Source organism: Malaclemys terrapin, chromosome 3 (genome assembly GCF_027887155.1).
Source record: "Malaclemys terrapin pileata isolate rMalTer1 chromosome 3, rMalTer1.hap1, whole genome shotgun sequence".
Classification (NCBI taxonomy): domain Eukaryota; kingdom Metazoa; phylum Chordata; order Testudines; family Emydidae; genus Malaclemys; species Malaclemys terrapin.
Genome location: NC_071507.1, coordinates 57495448 through 57513868, shown reverse-complemented (window position 1 = coordinate 57513868; position 18421 = coordinate 57495448). Strand labels below are relative to the sequence as shown.

Below are 18421 nucleotides of genomic sequence, written 5' to 3'. Positions count from 1 at the left end.
AGAAAGTGATGTTTTAGCTACGGGGCATTAGAGGGGAGAGAAATCTCAATATTGGTTTTAACACTGTTTTCCGTTCTACATCTTTATTAAGCACCCCTATGAATTTAGAGCCATTTATTGCAAATGCAGGCACTGCTCAGAGCCCACTCTCTCTCATCTGTATCTGTTAAATTATGCATTTCCATCTGGACGGAGACTATACAGGGCTGTAGGCTCTCTTCCACTTCTTCAAGTAAGGAATGGAGAGGGATTTAATTAGATTGCTGGGTGGTTGAGAAGAAGACTAGAGCAAAGCCTGGGTGGTCTTCAACTGGAAAACAAAGCTGCAAGTTGTATTGTACAAGCCTGCTTCTGTTTGGTCATTTTGTTTACTTTGTTCATGTGCATTGATTAAAATCCAGTTATCAGTCAGATAAAAAACTCTCCTTATATGACAGTATGTCTAGCGATTGGTACCAGGGACTGAGATCCAGTATTCTTGGCTTTATTTCTGCTGTGCTGCACTGTCTCTCTTTGTGACTTTGGCCAAGGCCTATTTGGCCCGATTTTCAAAGATGATCAGCACCTTCGAAAGACTGGCCACATTACATTTTGTGCCTCATTTTTCCTCTCTGTAAAAAGGGGATAATAAATCTTTCCAATCTGAGAGACTTAAGTACTTCGCAAAGTACTTGGAAATTCCTAGTACTCAGAAAAGTACAGGATATTATCATTCCTCCCTCTCCTGCTCCGCTGGCTCCTGCTCCAGAGGGATGCAGTGTCTTTCTAACTTGTGTTGAATTCAGTCGCTCAAGCTCTTAATAATCATTACATATGCTGATGTGTATTTAAAGGGTCTGAATCAGGAGCAGAAGCTATGATGAGCAAATAGATTTCCATTTACACTTAACTGTGAGTCAAGTCACATGCAATGATTTCAGTCATGTGCCCTTTCACAGTTAAACTGAACTTCAGAAAATAACGGGTGAATCTTTAAATAGATTTACAATTCAGATTGTGATTGGAGTGTCTTGCAGATTCATTTATTCCTTATGGTTTCTCTGTTCCAAAAGTCAATGGGTTCCATATTAGTAAGAGAGGAAAAGCAGAAGACTAAGTAGAAAGTGGGCTATGACCGTAAATACATTTATTCACTAACTTATTTGGGATGCATGTTAAATAAAAGAAGCTATTATACACCATTAGCTTGTGGGACATTAATGGGAGCTCTGTACATAATTTTCTTGTGTTTATGTGTGAATAAGCCCTACTGATGGCCAAGCTGTTTGCCTGATAGTTACCGGACTTTTTAAACAGGCCCTCTCTTTTGTGCCCTTTCCCATCTCATGCTACAGCTATGGGTGGGAAAAGGTTAACCACACAACAACATTTTTCTCCTCTTAACAAGTTACAGAAGTTTCCATCAAACATATTGTCTGCCAAATATTTCATTTACTAGCAGCTGCATTTGTATTTTGTTGAGAGGTAGTTGAAACAAAGTCACTGTTCTTTGTGCAAACTGCATGTTAAATAATGTACAGCTATGGGAGATTATTAAATAGCAAAGACATCTGATAATATTAGAGTCAACCACAAGTTCCACTTCTGCTGATGCACAGAATTTTGAGTAATTAGTCATTGCATGGACTGTTGTATTTATATCCCCTTGAGCCACAGCCGTTAGGCCATAAAGTCAGAAGACAAAGAATTGCTGTTATTAAAAGTCTGCTCTCCGGTTTATTTATATGCTACAGCTTTATTTCAGTGTCCACTTCACTTTTCTGGTTTGGGCATTCTGCAGACCAGGAGATAAGTCTAAATCAGAGAATTTTAGTGTAAACAAAGTTGCCATATACAAGACTTCTCAACTTCTAAGAGAAAAAGCTCAGAGTCTCCATAAGGCCACAGGAGTAGAAGAATGGTCTTGAAGTCAAGGGACAACTCTAGCAGTAAGGATTCCTAGGTTCTGTTCTCGTCTTTGCCATAGACTTCCTGTATTTAATACACATAAATTAATATCTCCATTTTACAGTTGGTGAAAATGGAACTCAGAGATATTATGTGACTCATCCAAGTTTATACAGCAAGTCAGTGGCAGATCCAGGACTCCTTATTCAGTCCTCTGGCATAATCACTAGACCACACTGCCTTCAATAGACAACAATTACACTATAGTCAACTGTAATCATGGGTGTTGTGGCCTATCTAATAGGGCATAACCATCTACTTACATCAGTCTTTTTTTTTTTTAAATAGAAAAATAAAGTGCATGACAACTTCAAAGTTCAGGACAAAGTCACACTTAATGTGCTTTCTATTTCTTTAAATGCAGTCCCTTTACCTCATTTCAATAGGGCAAATGAGGGCAAGATTTAATTCATTGTAACCAGAAGAAAAACTAATATGACTGGAACATAAAATGTCTGGTGAAAAATTCACATTGCAACAATGAGCTTTCCCTTTGCATCTTGTTATAAAAAAAGTAATATTAACATTTATGGCAAGGAAATTCAGAATGATGACAAACAGCATCCATAATCTTTCCTAGATAATGATGGAATCTCAGAGCAAGGGTGACTATACAGGATACATTATATACCCAGGGGTCAGCAACCTTTCAGAAGTGGTGTGCCGAGTCTTCATTTAATCACTTTAATTTAAGGTTTCATGTGCCAGTAATACATTTTAATGTTTTTAGAAGGTCTCTTTCTATAAGTCTATTATATATAACGAAACTATTGTTGTATGTAAAGTAAATAAGGTTTTTAAAATGTTTAAGAAGCTTCATTTAAAATTAAATTAAAATGCAGAGTCCCCCCGACCAGTGGCCAGGACCCAGGTAGCGTGAGTGCCACTGAAAATCAGCTCGTGTGCCGCCTTCGGCACACGTGCCATAGGATGCCTACCTCTGTTATATACCTATTGCAAGTAGTAAGCATAACTGAGCAGGGAAAAATCGGAATTGTATCCTAGCTCGTAAGTGAATTCCCTGTTTATGAGCACACGTCACCTCAACCTGTGATCTCCACAGCTCTTATTTCAAAACAGGGTTGAGTTTGGTCAGTACTCAGAAGGGACATGCGAGATCTCTATGGAAAGCCTTGGTAGTGCAGGAAGTGGCACTAGAAATTTAGTGGCTGCACGCAAAGGGCACCGTGGTGCTAGAGATGCTGTGTTTTGCATGACATGAAACAGACACCTTTGACTTCTTGTGATTATTATGGGCACATTTTTGAAAAATGGCTATAAGTTTGCCAGTAAATATTGTGTGTGCACAAACCCACCTCATTTGTAAGCACACACAGTATTTGGATGTGTAAGTCAGGGACACAGACATCTAACTACCTGATTCTAGGTGCCTGAATGTGGAGTTTTGTGCACAGAAAATTGCGAAGTGCAAATTTAGAAGTCAAACGGCGGTTGCTAAAAATGCAGCCCTAAAAGATACTATGATGCTTTTCACAAAGAGGAAGGGTGGTAGTCCCAGTTCTGGCCATATTCCAGCTTGCATAATTATATCCTCCTGATCTATATACCTCGGTGGTCTCAATGGAATATAATGAGGTGATGCAAATGGTTCTGTAAATTACACTTTACTAAATGGGCATCAAAGAGGAAAAGGGCAGGATTACTGTGGAGGAGATAATAAAAGGAAGGTTTAAAAAGATAAAGTGATGGGGAGAGTGGGAGACTTTTTTGTTGCTGTTGCTATACACTAGCAGATGCCATACACTCCCCAGTGCAGATGAAGTTGTGGCCCACTTGTGCCACACTAACCTTCCAGCTTGGACGACTTTTTATGTTCCTACCACTAGGACTGGCAGCGGCTATCATCATAACCATGGTCAGTCTAGCTTTCAGAAAATAAGTTACATTGTTGCTCAGCATAATGATACATTCCAATTACATCACTTCTAGATTTGGCCTGATACTTCTCAGTTCTTGTTCTACACTGTTACATAGTACTACTGTGTACTGTTGCATCCCACCTCAGATGGGCTGCATTTCAGTAGTTGGTAGTATGAGACATAATGTAGATATACACACAATACACGTTATGTGTTATCTATTTCTACGTAAAGGTTTGTACAATTTTAGTAACTCTTATGAAGTGTTCTGGTGCCCATCTGAACAGGGCTGGCTCTGGCTTTTTGGCCGCTCCAAGCAAAAAAAAAAAAAAAAAAGAAAAACCTGCGGCGCGGCCAGAGCGGGACAGGGGGACCGGCTAGTGGGGGGGAGGGTGAGGGAGCGGGCGGGAGAGAGAGAGAAGGGGGGCGGCCAGGGCTACAGCGGGGCGCTGCCACGCGGCCCTTCCCGCCGCGCCGCCTCCTGCTGCCTGCCGGGAGGGCTCCGCTCCGGTCAGCAGGGAGGGAAGGATGAGGACTGCCCTGCCGGGCTTGCTACAGGGCACTCCCATCCTCCGCGCCCCACCCCTACAGGGCGGCCGGAGTGGGAAAAAAAAGAGAAAAAAAAAGCGGCCATGCCGCCCTAGGATTGGGCGGAATGCTGCCTCGTTCAATTGGCCGCCCCAGGCACCAGTTTGCTCAGCTGATGCCTGGAGCCGGCCCTGCATCTGAATAAAAATGCTATATAAATGGAAGATCATTATCTTTTAAAGCTGTTTCAATATAGTGCTGTGTATTTAATGTCATTTCAAGTAAGGTGAAAAATAGCTTCCTCTAAAAATAGGTAAGGAGAATCCATAGATGTAGTTTTAAATAGACATAATTGATCCTCTGGAGCGTGTTATGTTATCCCATAAATTAATCTCACTTGAGGACACCTGAACTAAAATCCCTTAGCGTGTGTGCTCAGTAGCCAATATTAAATGGCTTGGCTGTATATATTTTTATTTTATTTTCAAAACACAAAAACTGGATATTACTTTTGGATGGTCACCTAATACTGCGTTCCTGAAATTCACCTATATACAAAGTTAGCAAGAACAAGTAAACTGAAAAGAAAGCCAATTCATTCCAATAGAGATTGTTACAGTATGTCACGGTAGCCGGAGAAACAGACATTTGGGTCTTACAACACCCTGTCTTGCCAAACTTCCTTCTAAATCACTATTGGTGCACTAAATATATTATACTGTCTATGGAGAGATCTGCTAGCAGACATGGGATGTATCAGACACGTTAGTAAAGCCCTCACTAAGGTAATTAGGGACAAAGAAATTCCACAGAGTTATTTTTTTCTTTATAAAGTGTGGGTGAAAAATGTTGGATTCTCAGGCCTGAAGTCTGATACGCCTATTGATCCACACTGCTGGTATGGCAGTGGTACAAGCTTTTCCCATGGTTCTGCAGATGGGCTTCAATCCTGACCTAGAGGGACTATTTCTAGGACTGAGAGGAGAGTTCAGATTCTATGGTCTGCTGGGTCCTTAGCGTGTCTGATGAGATTTGCTAATGGGGTGGGGAGGCCTGTCCATACCACTGGGAGGGTGCTGTTAAGTTCCACACACATTTTTCTGGGTCTACACAAAGATTGGCAAAATTTTTCACCATTGCTACCATTCGTGGTGCTGAACTGGTGGCAGTAATGATGGCAGTGTTACTATAGATACAGCTGCAGGCAGCAGCCCACACTTACAGGCTTATAGGACCTGGTTTGGTACCAGTGTTGCCAATTCTCATGATTTTATCAGGAATCTCACAATATTTGGTGCGCTGCTTAAAGCCCCATTTGCTGGAATCAAGAGATTGCATTAGAATGTCAGCTTTCATTTCATTTTTTTTTTTTTCTAGCTCTCATGGCTGCAGAGTAAAACTTGCAAATATGTGACTTGAGTGCACCCTACTAAAGGCTCAGAAACCAAAAGGCAAATAAAAAGAAACTAACAGGTGGGGTTTTTTTCCCCCAAAATCTCATGATTTTAAGCTTATGTCATTTTTGAACACTTAGGGTTGGCAGTATTGTGGCACTTAAAACACAGGGCCACCAACACTTTGTCTGCATTAGAGGTTCCACAGTTAATATTGTCAAGTCATGATGTTCTGAACTGCCAAGCAAGATAAAAGGCACTTCTCAGCCGCAGTATGTGGTTTCAATATTGCTATATTATCCCATCAGCAGCAAATCACTTTAGATATCAAACATTAGCTGATCTGGCAGTAATTTCGGGCTTCTTTTGAAGAGGAAATTCACACATTTCTTCTTCACTTTTGTGTGCTGTGTTGTGAAAAGACATTGTTACAACAGGACCTGGGGCACAGAAAGGTTAAATGATTTGCCCAAAATCATACAGAAACTCAATGGCACAGTCAGGAATAGAACTTCAGTCTCTTAATTCCTGGTCTATGGCTTATCTGCAACACAAAGTTGTCTCCAATAAGAATAGTGATCTGAGTCATCATAAAAACCTCAGGATATTCCAATCATTAGTGTTGGCTTTAGGTGATTTCTTAGCCAGGGGAAGAGGGAGAAGAATCTGACATATACAATAGAATCTGCTTATAGTTAATTTGAATATAATGCAACTAAAATTTGAAGCATAAAGTCCCATATTGTATCAATAAATCACAATGCAAATCTAGTCATAATGATCCTCTGCTTCGAGTGAAGTGGATTTTATTCCCAGCTCTGCCACTGGCCTGCTGAATGACCCTGGCTAAGTCACTTCACCGCTCCATGCCTCAGTTTCCCCATCTAAAATTTAACTCCTTTGTAAAGCACTTTGAAATCTACTGATAAAACCACAATAATAAGATCTAGTTTTTATATAAATACAGTTCAGATATGTGAGGCACCAGATGGTCAACTCTCCAAATGTTTCTATAATGGATTATTGTGGCAGAACATATGTAATAGTATTCTATTACATCCATCAGTTAAACATATAGTTAGTACATACAGTGAGGCAAATTCCGCTCTCAGTAACGTCAACAGATATAGTTTGGATTTATATCAGATGTAACTGAGCACAAAATGTCCTAGTATACACAATGTGGCAATATAATTTTGCTATGAGAACTTTAACTGTTGCTTTTCATTTGTGTTTCAATTAGCAGTCCTAATGTTCTGTTAAGGTAAGGGATTCTACATTTCATTTTGAGTAGGAAGGGGGGGAATACCCTAAAAATTATAAAGGATACCTGGTCACTGACCTTTTAATCCTTACCTATCACAAAATGATTGGTCACAACATATTATTTGTGCCTTTTCACTTTGTTCTATGGAAGTTGAGCACCGATGCAGCTTATGCTGGACTAACTAAGGGACTTTGTGGGAGTAGTTCAGACTTGTGCAGGAAGAGACCCTCATGCATTTCTTGAATGGCAGAATTCCTGGGTCTCTCCTTTCTCCCATTGCACTAACTGCAGAGTCATTTCAGCTCTGGAGATGATGAATTAGATGACTGTGCAAAGGTGACAACTATAGGGCTGCTGATGCTACGGGCTTCATCCGTAATGGACAGAGTGAGAGAGAAAAATGTACCAACTCCAGTGACAAAGGAAAATGAAGATATCATCAGTGTATATAATAACTTTAGCATATCTACAGCACAGCCTATAAAACTTGAGTGAACTGGCATTTGATATATAACAGGCTGGAAGCAACGTATCAGTTTCACATAATAAATTAGCCTTTGTGCTAGTGCCCAGGGATTTGATTGATTACTCACCGCTATGCTTTAGTGCTTAAGTAGTCTTTTCCAAGGCAAGACAGTTAAACCACAAAAACATACCGTAGTGTCCACAGCCCTGACCTTCCCAGCAGGAACATGCTTTGGAATAGGCTCATCCACTGATATCATCACACAGCCTTCTGCTCCCAGAGTAACAATTACTAGTTTGCAGCCTCTTTCTAATAGCACGAGCCCCACCTTCCCAGCATCTTCAGGGCTGCCCACTGGGATGCCTGTTAAAATTTCTGCCTGGAAAATAATCCAAACAAATCAAAATTAGAACCAGATAGCACTAATTTATCAGAAAATGGTTGAACGTTAAAATAACATTTAATTCTTTTTAATTTAGCTAGATGAACCAAATATTTTATCTTTCCTAACAATATTCAGAGTTGTGTTTACTGAGGGATTTTTTCAAATAACTGACTGGGTCGAATTACTGAACCTGCGGTGAATTTGTCCTGTTATGTGTATGTCTGTGGCTTATGACAATGGCATGTGCATTTCAGTGTAATCATGCATGTAATACAGACAAACACACAGGTTTGGATGAGAGCTCTTTGGTGTAGAGTTGATATAAAATTGAACTATAAATAAACACATGTATGCGCACACATACACACACAATCAAACAAGCAATGTTTTTATTGCAGGACCATCTTGAAATCATTTCCCCCACTCCCATGCAATGTACTGAAACACTCTCAAGCCTTGATTCATATTGGTGTGTGTCTTCTACAATTTAATATCCCTTCATGCACGCTATATTACATTATCCTCCTTCAAATCCCTCCATAACTCACTTCCGTTGTAATACCCAGCTGATCATGGCTGGGCAGGTGGTGATCTGTGACTACTGCTTTCCATAAGTAACTTGTTCGTTAACACCTGCTCATCACAGTTAACTCCTTCCCCCATATGTTGGTTTCATCCATCTGTTGCATCGTCTCATAAATCAAGACCATTTACTTTTTGAGGCAGGGACTGTGTTTGTAAGTCAGGGCTACCCAGTCCTTAGCATAATGGGCTCTGATCCCTGATCAAGGCTATGAGTCATTACCAAAAATACAGTAATAACAGACTTTGAAAACTTTCTATGAATAAAATTAGGATTAATACTAAGGCTGTGGAAGTAGGTCTGGGTGAAATCCAGCTCCCACTGAAGTCAATGGAACACTTCAGCCCTGTCTCTCAGTGTCTGTCACTGTTGTTCCCTGGTTCTCTGTCTGCCCCAGAACTCCTGAGCAGGGTAGCCTGCCACCAAGACCTCCCCCTCTGGCCTTAATAGGCCTATATGCCCTGATACGCTGCCCCACTGAGTTTACAATATAGTTAGTGAGATTCTTAATGGGGTTTATTTTGTATATATGCTTAGGATCAAATCCTGCAGCCCTTACTCAGGCAAATCACCCACTGATTTCAACGGGGTTTGGCCTTATGATAGCTAGCACGATTTGATTCTGTAGATGTTTTCAGATAAGCACATTTTATAAGTGGGGGGGGGCAAGTGTGGTAACAAATTTTCACAATTCAACGTGATTTTTGGCCACACTTAGAAGCTATCCAGTGGGACAAGAATGTAATACGTTTTAGATTGAGAAAAAGGTTCCTACACCTAGCATGGGTTCTATTTGGTGGATTAATGTCAACACACTGCTCAGGGCCCTCCAGAAATGGAGAATATTTAAGTAAATTAAATCCATACAATTTTTTAAAGCTAAAATTCAAATTATCTGCAAATAAGCTAATTAAAAATCAGCATAAAATGTCACATAGTACTTCACAAAACTTGGCAACTATGCCTCTTCTGTGACACTTGCAAGAAACTAGCCAGCCAATAATAGCTGAGTAGAGGGGGAAGTTAGGGATAGTGAATAATTGTTTTTTATTAAAGTATATTTATTTTTATTGTATCAACATAGCCCTTTGTATTTTGCTTGTGTAGATTGTAAGATCTTTGGAACTGGGACTATGTTTTCCTTCGTGTGCACAGTGCTTTGCACATTGTAGGTGCCACTGCAATAAAAATAAATACAATCATAACAACAACTGTACCAGTACAACTGTGCCACTGTAAGCTTGTAAGTGCAGACATGGCCTAAGTGACTTTGGAATTTGCTCCACCACAAAGGCCAGATTTGTTAACTTTCCAGGCATGCTATTTTTTCAGGCCTTTGGGAAAGGAGTGGGTTTGATTTGGGTAGGAAGACAGTCAGTTTGATTTGGGTTTAATTGGGCTGAGTTTTATTCATTTTTGCTGTTGTTTGGCCAGAGATGTAACCGATGGGAATTTCCTAAGACCGTGAACAACATGAATACATCACTTCAGTTTGTATGAATAATGGTCATTTTACATTTTAAAAAGTGTCCAAAAAATCTTGAAGTTGGCTCTATAGAAATCAAAGCAAAGAGAAAATTGATGATGTCCTTTCTAAAGCAAAGCTCTCATTCCATCTGTTTAGGTTTTTATGTTGTGACCATCTTCTGGCACCTAAGTCAAACAGACTTTTGCCTGAGTAAAAAGAGAAGGATTTGCTCCATTGTTTTGTGATTGGTGTTTTTTTGGTTTAACGGAAATTCTTCCACTTCATCCGCTTTGTTGATTACGTCCATACAAAAAATATTTCTTAAAAGAGATTCTTAAGCAGATAGCTTTGCTGCTACATATGTATGAACATAGCACTCCAGCTGTTTGTAACTCATCTCCAGCAGGATGGTGAAACTAGAACACACTGGAACAAGCTAGGAGCCATTTTCCCACAGAAATGGCAGAAACCAGACTGATATTTTGTGCCAATAGTTAGAATTTTACAGTAAATGTCAACTGATGTTAAATATAAATCTGCTGTGCTGGGTTATAAATTTCCTCCCACCAATAAAATCTCATTTAAAAAAATACTGTGCTACAATTGAAGGAAATAACTAATGGTTGTCTTAAAAAAAAACCAACACTGTACAATAACAATACCAGACGCCCAAGATGGACTTTTTAATAGCTTTTGATTGAACTCTATACAGCAGCATATAAAGGAGTCTACTTTTCTCTGATCAAATCTCACAAAACTCTTACTGAGAGACAAATTATATAAGGGTAAGTCCCACAAAACTGTCAATAAAATAAGTTCAAAACAAACATTTAGATCATGAAGCTACTATCTTATTCCAAATATGAGGGTAAACACAACAATAAGGTTGAAGAGCCAAGAACTCAAACATCAGGAAAAAAGCAGAGTTAAGGTTGGCTGCTCAACCTAAACTCTGCTCCCTTGTTCTGATGCCTTAAAATATGGTCTTTATATTTGTTAAATAGTGCAATTTAGAATTCCATACAAAGAATTTAAATCAAAATTAAGGCTACATATAATTTTTATGATAAACACGCTTTTTATTTTAAAATATTTATTTTAATGTCAACAATATAAAGCACATTATGTATATCTATCTAATTTAGTTTTCTACTATAGGGCTGAAATATATCATATTTTAAAGAGAAGAATACAAATATAACATCCATCGATAATAAGAATATCATTGTGACATTTGTGAATCTATTGCATCCATTATAAAAAAGTATGTACAAGCTGCAACCTAGATGCTAACTTGTAGAAAAAGATAATATAATCTGAGCAACAGTATGTGATCGTGTTACGAAAGGCTATGTTCAACCTCACTTTTCATTTTCTATCTTTTGAGTGCTTAACTATGTAAACATAAGTTTATGTAATTGTATGGCATTATATTATATATGGCATTATTTGACAAATATATAATTAAAGACAGACTATATTTTAAGTCATAAACAAAAAGAGGCAAAACTAAGGCTGAGTGTTCAGTTTTACATTTGTTTTTCTTGACACCCAAGTGCTTGGATTCCCCAAACATAACATTATATTAAATATAGTATTTGGGGCATGGAATTGTCTTGATTTGTTTTGTTTTGAAAGAGGAAGATACATTTTAACTATTCAAATTGTGGAGCTTGTAATTTAATTGATCAGGAGCTATTTGGCTTGATGCCTCCATAAACCAGTCACGCTTAGCCACGCCTTCCTAGTCATGCCAGATTTTGGGGTCTCTCTGACTCATCCAGAAATTTCCAGGGCCTGATCATGAGCTGGTGTAAATTGCTGTAGTAACAAGGAGTGTAAACTCTTTGGGGAAGGGACCATCTTTTTGTTCTGTGTTTGTACAGCACCTAGCACAATGGCCTACTGAGTCCATGACTGGGCTTCTGAGGTGCTGTTGCAATAAAATAATAATGGAACTGTGCTGAGTTACACCAGCCGAGGATATGATCGGCAGTTCTTAAGATTGTCCCAGTTCACGATACGTGTCAATTTTAAATATTCAGCGTTTGAAACCTGGTGAACCAATTCGTTTCAAACTTGACTTGAACCTTAAATTGTACTGAGAACTACATCACAAAGTCTCGATTGTGTGAATTCTTACAGATGAGTAATCCCACTGAAGTCACTGAGACTCTGCTCGTGAGTGAAGGATTGTAAAAGCAGGCCACAAGTCAGGTTAGTTATTTGTAGTTTTAATTGTTTCAAATTACCAAGTTTCTAATCAGAATGGAGGAAAAACACTTCTCATGCTAGAATAATTCAAAAAAGGCTGACTTGCTTTAGCTAAAAGCTCTTTCTCCCTTCTGCACCCGCAACACTGTCCAAAGACTCACATATTTCGTTTAAAGACTAAATATGGAAAAATGTCATTCCAAAAGTTATAAACAACTGATAAAGTGGGTTTAGAATGAGGTTGGAATTCAAACCTAACTATATTGTGAAATGCCCACACCCTCTATAAATAATGCAGCAACAGTAATTTCCCAACGTATTAACTCAGCAAATGCCAGATCATGCAAAGCTCAAAAGGGTGTTAAGCATGTGGGACAGATTATTGCTTTATGTGTCTGATATAATATCAGTTATCTATTGCTTAGTAAAACTTCTCCCTATTGAATAAATCTCTATATTATAAAGCACTATTTTGATTCCCAATTCATGACAGACATATTGCCATAATCTCATTATACTGCATCAGTGACTCTGATATATTATGAGTGATAATGAATAAACTCTTGATTCCAGACATTAATTATTCCTTCAGAAGCTATTTAGCTTTCACTAACACAATAATATGGAGAAATCAATGTGATAATATAACTGTATAACATTTTTCATGAATTTTTCATGACAGGTTGTTTATGGTAGGTCTCTCTCTTATGTAAACTGTTTTTTATATTTATATAGTGCCTTTCACAGGCATTTCACAGTGCTCTGCAAATATGAACTAATTAATCTTTGCTTGACCTCTGATAGCTAGGTCATTATTATTCTACTTATTTCACAGATGGGGAAAGCAAGGGCCAGAAAGATTAAGAGACTCACCCAAGACTGTACAAGTCACTAGCAGAGCTGGGATTACAACTCATATGAGTCATGAATCAGACCTTTTCCCCAACATGTAAGCAACTTTGCTTCTTCTGAAAAACTTTTCGATACCCCTTCTACAGAATCAGATGACTCTTTAAGTATAGTTAGGGTCAGACTTGAATCTCAGATGCGTGGGATGTATTGCTACCTATCCTTCAAGGCGAGGCCACAATACACACAAATACCTCGGGTGGTTGTTTTTATTATTTGTATTGTGGTAGCACTTAGAGGCCAGAGCCTCCTTGTGCTATGCTCTGTACTAACATAACAAAGAGATGGTCGTTGCCCTTGAGGAAGTCAACTTGTACATGTCCGTTTTCTCAAAATTTAAAAAGATGAAATGTTAGAAAAGGTCTCTCTTGTTTTCACTAAGATGAAACTTGATACATTTATTCTGCATTTCTTTCATTAGAAGAATTAGGAGAATGGAGAGCTAGCACATTCCTGCAGAAACCTCAGGGATTAAGCTACGTTACATCTGGTGTACAGAGAATTAACAAACCAGTTTCAACAAGCTTGATCTTTCTGGGAAAAGAAGAGGGGGGGGGGGGGGGAAACTAAAATACAAGCTAAGCAAAGAAAGAACTGATAACCTTGCAAGATTTATTTTGAGTATTTTGCTCATAAACCACGTAGAAAGAACTGTCAGATGTAAAAAATATTTATTACTGAAGCAAGCAAGAGTAAAAAGAACAGCTTGTGAAAACCCTTCTAGACAAACTAATGGTAGATGTTCCACTGATAGCATAACTTTGTTTGCTTCTTTCCAGCACCTATGTCCATAAGGAACAAGATATGCTGTTATACTATATCCTGCATGCAAAAGCATTAATATCTAAAGTGTTTAATGAATGACAGACATTAAGGTGTGAAATTATATTAGATACACACATTAGGGATATGATATCACGTGGTAAAGTTTGCAACTACACCTGACACCTCCAAGCCTTTGATATTTTGTGAGGGAAGAGGCTGAAAGACTTCACATTCAAGACTGCTGACCTATGAAAAGGTAAACAATAGAACATTCCTGATTCAATCACATGACTGTTTTCAGATAATCCTGAGCTGTTTTTTCTTTAGTTATGTAACAATATGAATTATAGTATGGGTCTTGCCACTGAATGCTGGATGCCATAATCTAATTGGCTGTTTCATCATTTCTGCTGATATCGTACTCCTGTGTATACTAACATGAGGTTAATAGCTTCCTATTAATATACCTAGAAAACTTTAATACCTGTAGATGTATGTTGATGAGTACCAACATTAAGGAAATTTTGGCAAGTTGTGTCAAAAATATTTGAAAAAACATATATATACAAAAACTTAATTTGGCCTTGAACATGTACCTCAGCAGATGTGTCTATGTTACATAGAATATCCTGGAAACAGTTGAACTGGATCTCTGTACATCTGTTAATTGCTAAAAGAATTATTCTTACACACTAGAAGGACAAGGATGTGAAGCAGTTTGTTACAGACATAGTAAAGACAGCTTTATTAATGTTGTTATTATTTGTATTATAATAGCCCTTAGGAACTCCAATCAAGGATCAGAGCCCCTCAAGGAGTGGAATACCAGCCCTGGGATTTAGCCAGACAAAGGTCATTCAAGATTTAGGGCATGGCTACACTTGCAGATGTAGAGCGCTGTGAGTTAAACCCGCCTTCGTACAGTGCAGTAGGGAAAGTGCTGCAGTCTGTCCACACTGACAGTTTCAAACGCACTGGCGTGGCCCCATTTATGGCACTTGCAGCGGCATTGGGAGCGGTGCATTATGGGCAGCTATCCCAGCATGCAAGTGACTGCAACGTGCTTTTCAAATGGGGTGTGGTGGGGTTGGGTGGAGTGTGACAGGGAGTGTGTTGTGTGTATGTGGGGGGAGAGAGAGAGTGGGTTTTGGGGGGGCTGAGAGTGTGTCAGCATGCTGTCTTGTAAGTTCAGACCCCCCTTCCTCCCCCACCTCTCTCTCACTCACTCAAAGCAAACAATAAATGTTTGCTTTTCTCTGAGCTGATAAGCAGCCGGCTTCTCCAAACAGAGCTTTGAAAAGGCCATTTCCGCATTCCTGCAGCTGATTTCACAACAATGACAAGAGTGGCCACTTGACTTAAGGGGATTATGGGATGTTTCCAGAGGCTGATCACAATGCAGTAACGCAATACCTCATTCACACTGGTGCCGTGGCGCTCCAGCGGGGCGCAGCAAACATTATTCCACTCGCCGAGGTGCAGTACCAGCAGCGCTGTAGCTGCGGAGTCAGAGCGCTCTACGTGCCTTGCCAGTGTGGACGGGGAGTGAGCTAGGGCGCCCAGGGCTGCTTTATTGTGCTGTAACTCGCAAGTGTAGCCAAGGCCCACTTAAAGTAGTTTCAGTGGAGTGGAGAGGGTGGAAACTGTACTGAATGGGGTCAATAATGTAGCTGGAAGATTGGAACTTAAGGCAGCAATTGTTAGATGGCACATCCAATAAGCTTGGTGAGGAAGGGGAGAATAGAAATATGGCAGTAGATGGAGATGCAGGAGGGGTCAAGATTGGGTTGAATGGAGGACAGGTAGTATGATTTTGAAAGAAAATGGATGACAAACCTAAGATATATACAAGAAACAACAGCAGAGTTGTAGGTTGCCAAAATGTGTACATTCAAAATGAGAAAGAAGATAAAGAAACGTAATAGTTAAAGACCATGGGATAGGGAGTTTGTTTTCTATTCTCTCTTCAGTGGGATTCCTACATATTAAACTGTTATTGCTACATGATAGGTGGAACTTGTAGTGACACCTATACTTAATGTTGCCAGACACTTCCCATTATAAATTACTTATTTAAATTACTGTTTAAGTTACTTATAACTTTGCCAAACTTTAACCATTTGGGCTGAAATTTTCCATGCCAGTGTCTACCTCAGGTTGAATTTTTGAGGAAATTTCAGCTAAAATGGTTCAGCTGTTTCTGTAAACAAGGGCAGGGAAAAACTGGTTGTTTTGCCATGTTATTATTTATTTTTTTAACAACAATTTCATTGAGAATCTCTAGCATCTCAATGCTACATATCAAATGAGGAGGATAAAAAGAACTGTTGAATAACTTTGTTGTTGTTGTCCTTTATGATCGAAGATAACATTGATGATGGTATTATCTCTTGTGAGTACAATTGTGGCTAAAAAGTCCGATGTGTGGGTGGCTGTCCTTTCCACATTGAGTGCATATGAAGCTCGATTCCAAGGAAGGGATTACAGTCTATGCCCACGGAATCTTATGCTGTTTACGACTCAGCCTTTGTGCCTCAAGAGCCATATGGTAATTCATCTCGAACTAACTCCATCACTGACTGCTGCTTGCCAGAGTGATCTGTCTGTTGCTGACAACTCCCAGCTGTCAACGTCAATGTTGCATTGCTTCAAGTTATGCTTCAGTGTGTCCTTGAAGTGTTTCTTCTGGTCACCTTGTATGCAGTTACCCACTTTCAGTTCACCATTCAGCAACTGCTTTGGCATTCTGGTGTCATCCATCCTCAACACATGACCAGCCCAACGTAACTGTGATGTGATGAGCAATCCTTGTAGAATGGCTGCGTTCCAGAACCTCGTTATTGCTAACTTTATCCTGCCATTTGATGTGGAGTATGGCACACAGATGCGGTAAATGAAACTTATCTAGAAGCTTGATGTGATGCCTGTAGCAGGTCCAGGTTTCACACTCATACAACAAATTGGACAGCACAACCACTTTATAAACTTTTAGCTCGGTTTGAAGCCTAATACAATGTTGTTGCCAGACTCTGCCTGATAGTTTCCCAAATGATGACTGACTTTGTTATGATTGTTCATTGAATGAGGCAGAGGCCCTGTCAAAAATCTAGTACCTAATCATGTCATTAGACTGTATCATAATGCACATGCACATGAGGGCCAAACTAACATTGCAATAGCAACCTTAATTCAGGCATTTTCTAACTTTTGAGTGCTCAATTTTGCAACATTAACATTCTTTTAACCTAGTTTTGTTGGACGTAACACAATCTACGTGATACTATATATACCTTACAGAAAGAAAAAGAGACAGATATATACTATGCTGGCATTGGCTGAATTGGGATTTGCACTGAAGCTAAGCATTTCTCATTAGTGTTATCTGGTTTCTGAAAGGAACTATTGAGCCACATTTTTTTAATTAAATCAGTGAAAATCTGTAGTAACTCCACTGAAGCCAGCAGATTTATACTAGTGTAATTGATCATTTGCACCACTGTCTCTCCCAATTACAACACGAAAGCTGTGAAATATGTAATTGGTATATACTTCCATTACATGACATATTTTCGTACACGATGGTCTGGTAGAGCTACATGTACATAAATCTACCTACCAAAATCGTCAAATGCATATATTAAAAGTGATTTGAAATTTAAGGAAGTCATAACAGGAAACTGAAAACATGAGGAACATGGATGTATAACAATTGCTAAATGAAAACATACTGATATAAAATACCTTTTACATTTCTGACATGAGAAAAACAAATGCTTCGACGGCTTCTGTTTTCTTAACAAAAGAAGAAAACTCTGACAGAAGCTCACCCCGAAAAGCAATTCTAACAATGACAAATCGGCATGCATGGATGGGATGAAGGAAGATTTAGATGATTACTATACTTCTGGTAAGGAAATGGATTTCATTGTAAAGTGCAAAAGGTTACTGTTATAAATATTAAGTTGCAAAGAAAAACTATCTACCTGTAATTCTCATTCTCAGAAAGTGCTTTAACAGGGCATCACTCTTAGGTCTGCACTCCAGAATGTCACAGGCAGGAACTTCCACAAAATGAGTATTTTAAAATGAATAAACCTCCTGACCAGCAGAAGTTGTGTGCCTATACTTGCTGAGAGGATAGTGTGATCCCTACTGTCTCCAACAAGTAGTTCCTTTTTTAAGCAAACTGTAGAAAGCATAAAGAATGGAAATTGAACCCCCAACTCTGCAGGCAATGTGTGTGAGAGAGTGGGGATCTGTTATAATTATACACCTGTGTTTCTTCTTCTCAGAAAGGAAGTAATTTTCTTTTCTCCAAGTGGTGGTAATAATATACCTTTACTCTAGCAGGCTAAAAATCTCAAGGGATGTCTCTATGAAAGCTGAAGTTGTAGCAATCAATTGTAACATAGGGGAAACAGCAACATTCATGTTGGAAGTAGCAGTGAGAAAAAAATATCAGGGATAGAACAGTAATAAAGAAATAAGTTTTTGTATTTAACAAGTAGGGAATAAAATCCCACAGCCAAACAAGTAAACAGTGACAACCAGGGAAAAAAAAACCTGAAGTGAACTAGAGGAGTGGGAGAGCTGGGCTGCTCTCAGCTACAAAATA

The 18421-nt window shown here is 39.0% G+C and overlaps 1 protein-coding gene across 2 annotated transcripts in view; it reads right to left on the bottom strand.

Annotated features, from left to right (window-relative positions):
- Nucleotides 1-18421, bottom strand: part of RBKS (ribokinase) — a 101994-nt gene that overhangs the window by 18951 nt on the left and 64622 nt on the right. Inside the window, exon 7 of one of the 2 annotated variants that reach the window (XM_054021618.1) lies at nucleotides 7673-7861. In XM_054021618.1, the coding sequence (XP_053877593.1) occupies nucleotides 7673-7861 (189 nt within the window). Of the gene's footprint in view, nucleotides 1-7609; nucleotides 7862-18421 lie in introns of both variants that reach the window. The other variant, XM_054021620.1, reaches the window with a different exon arrangement.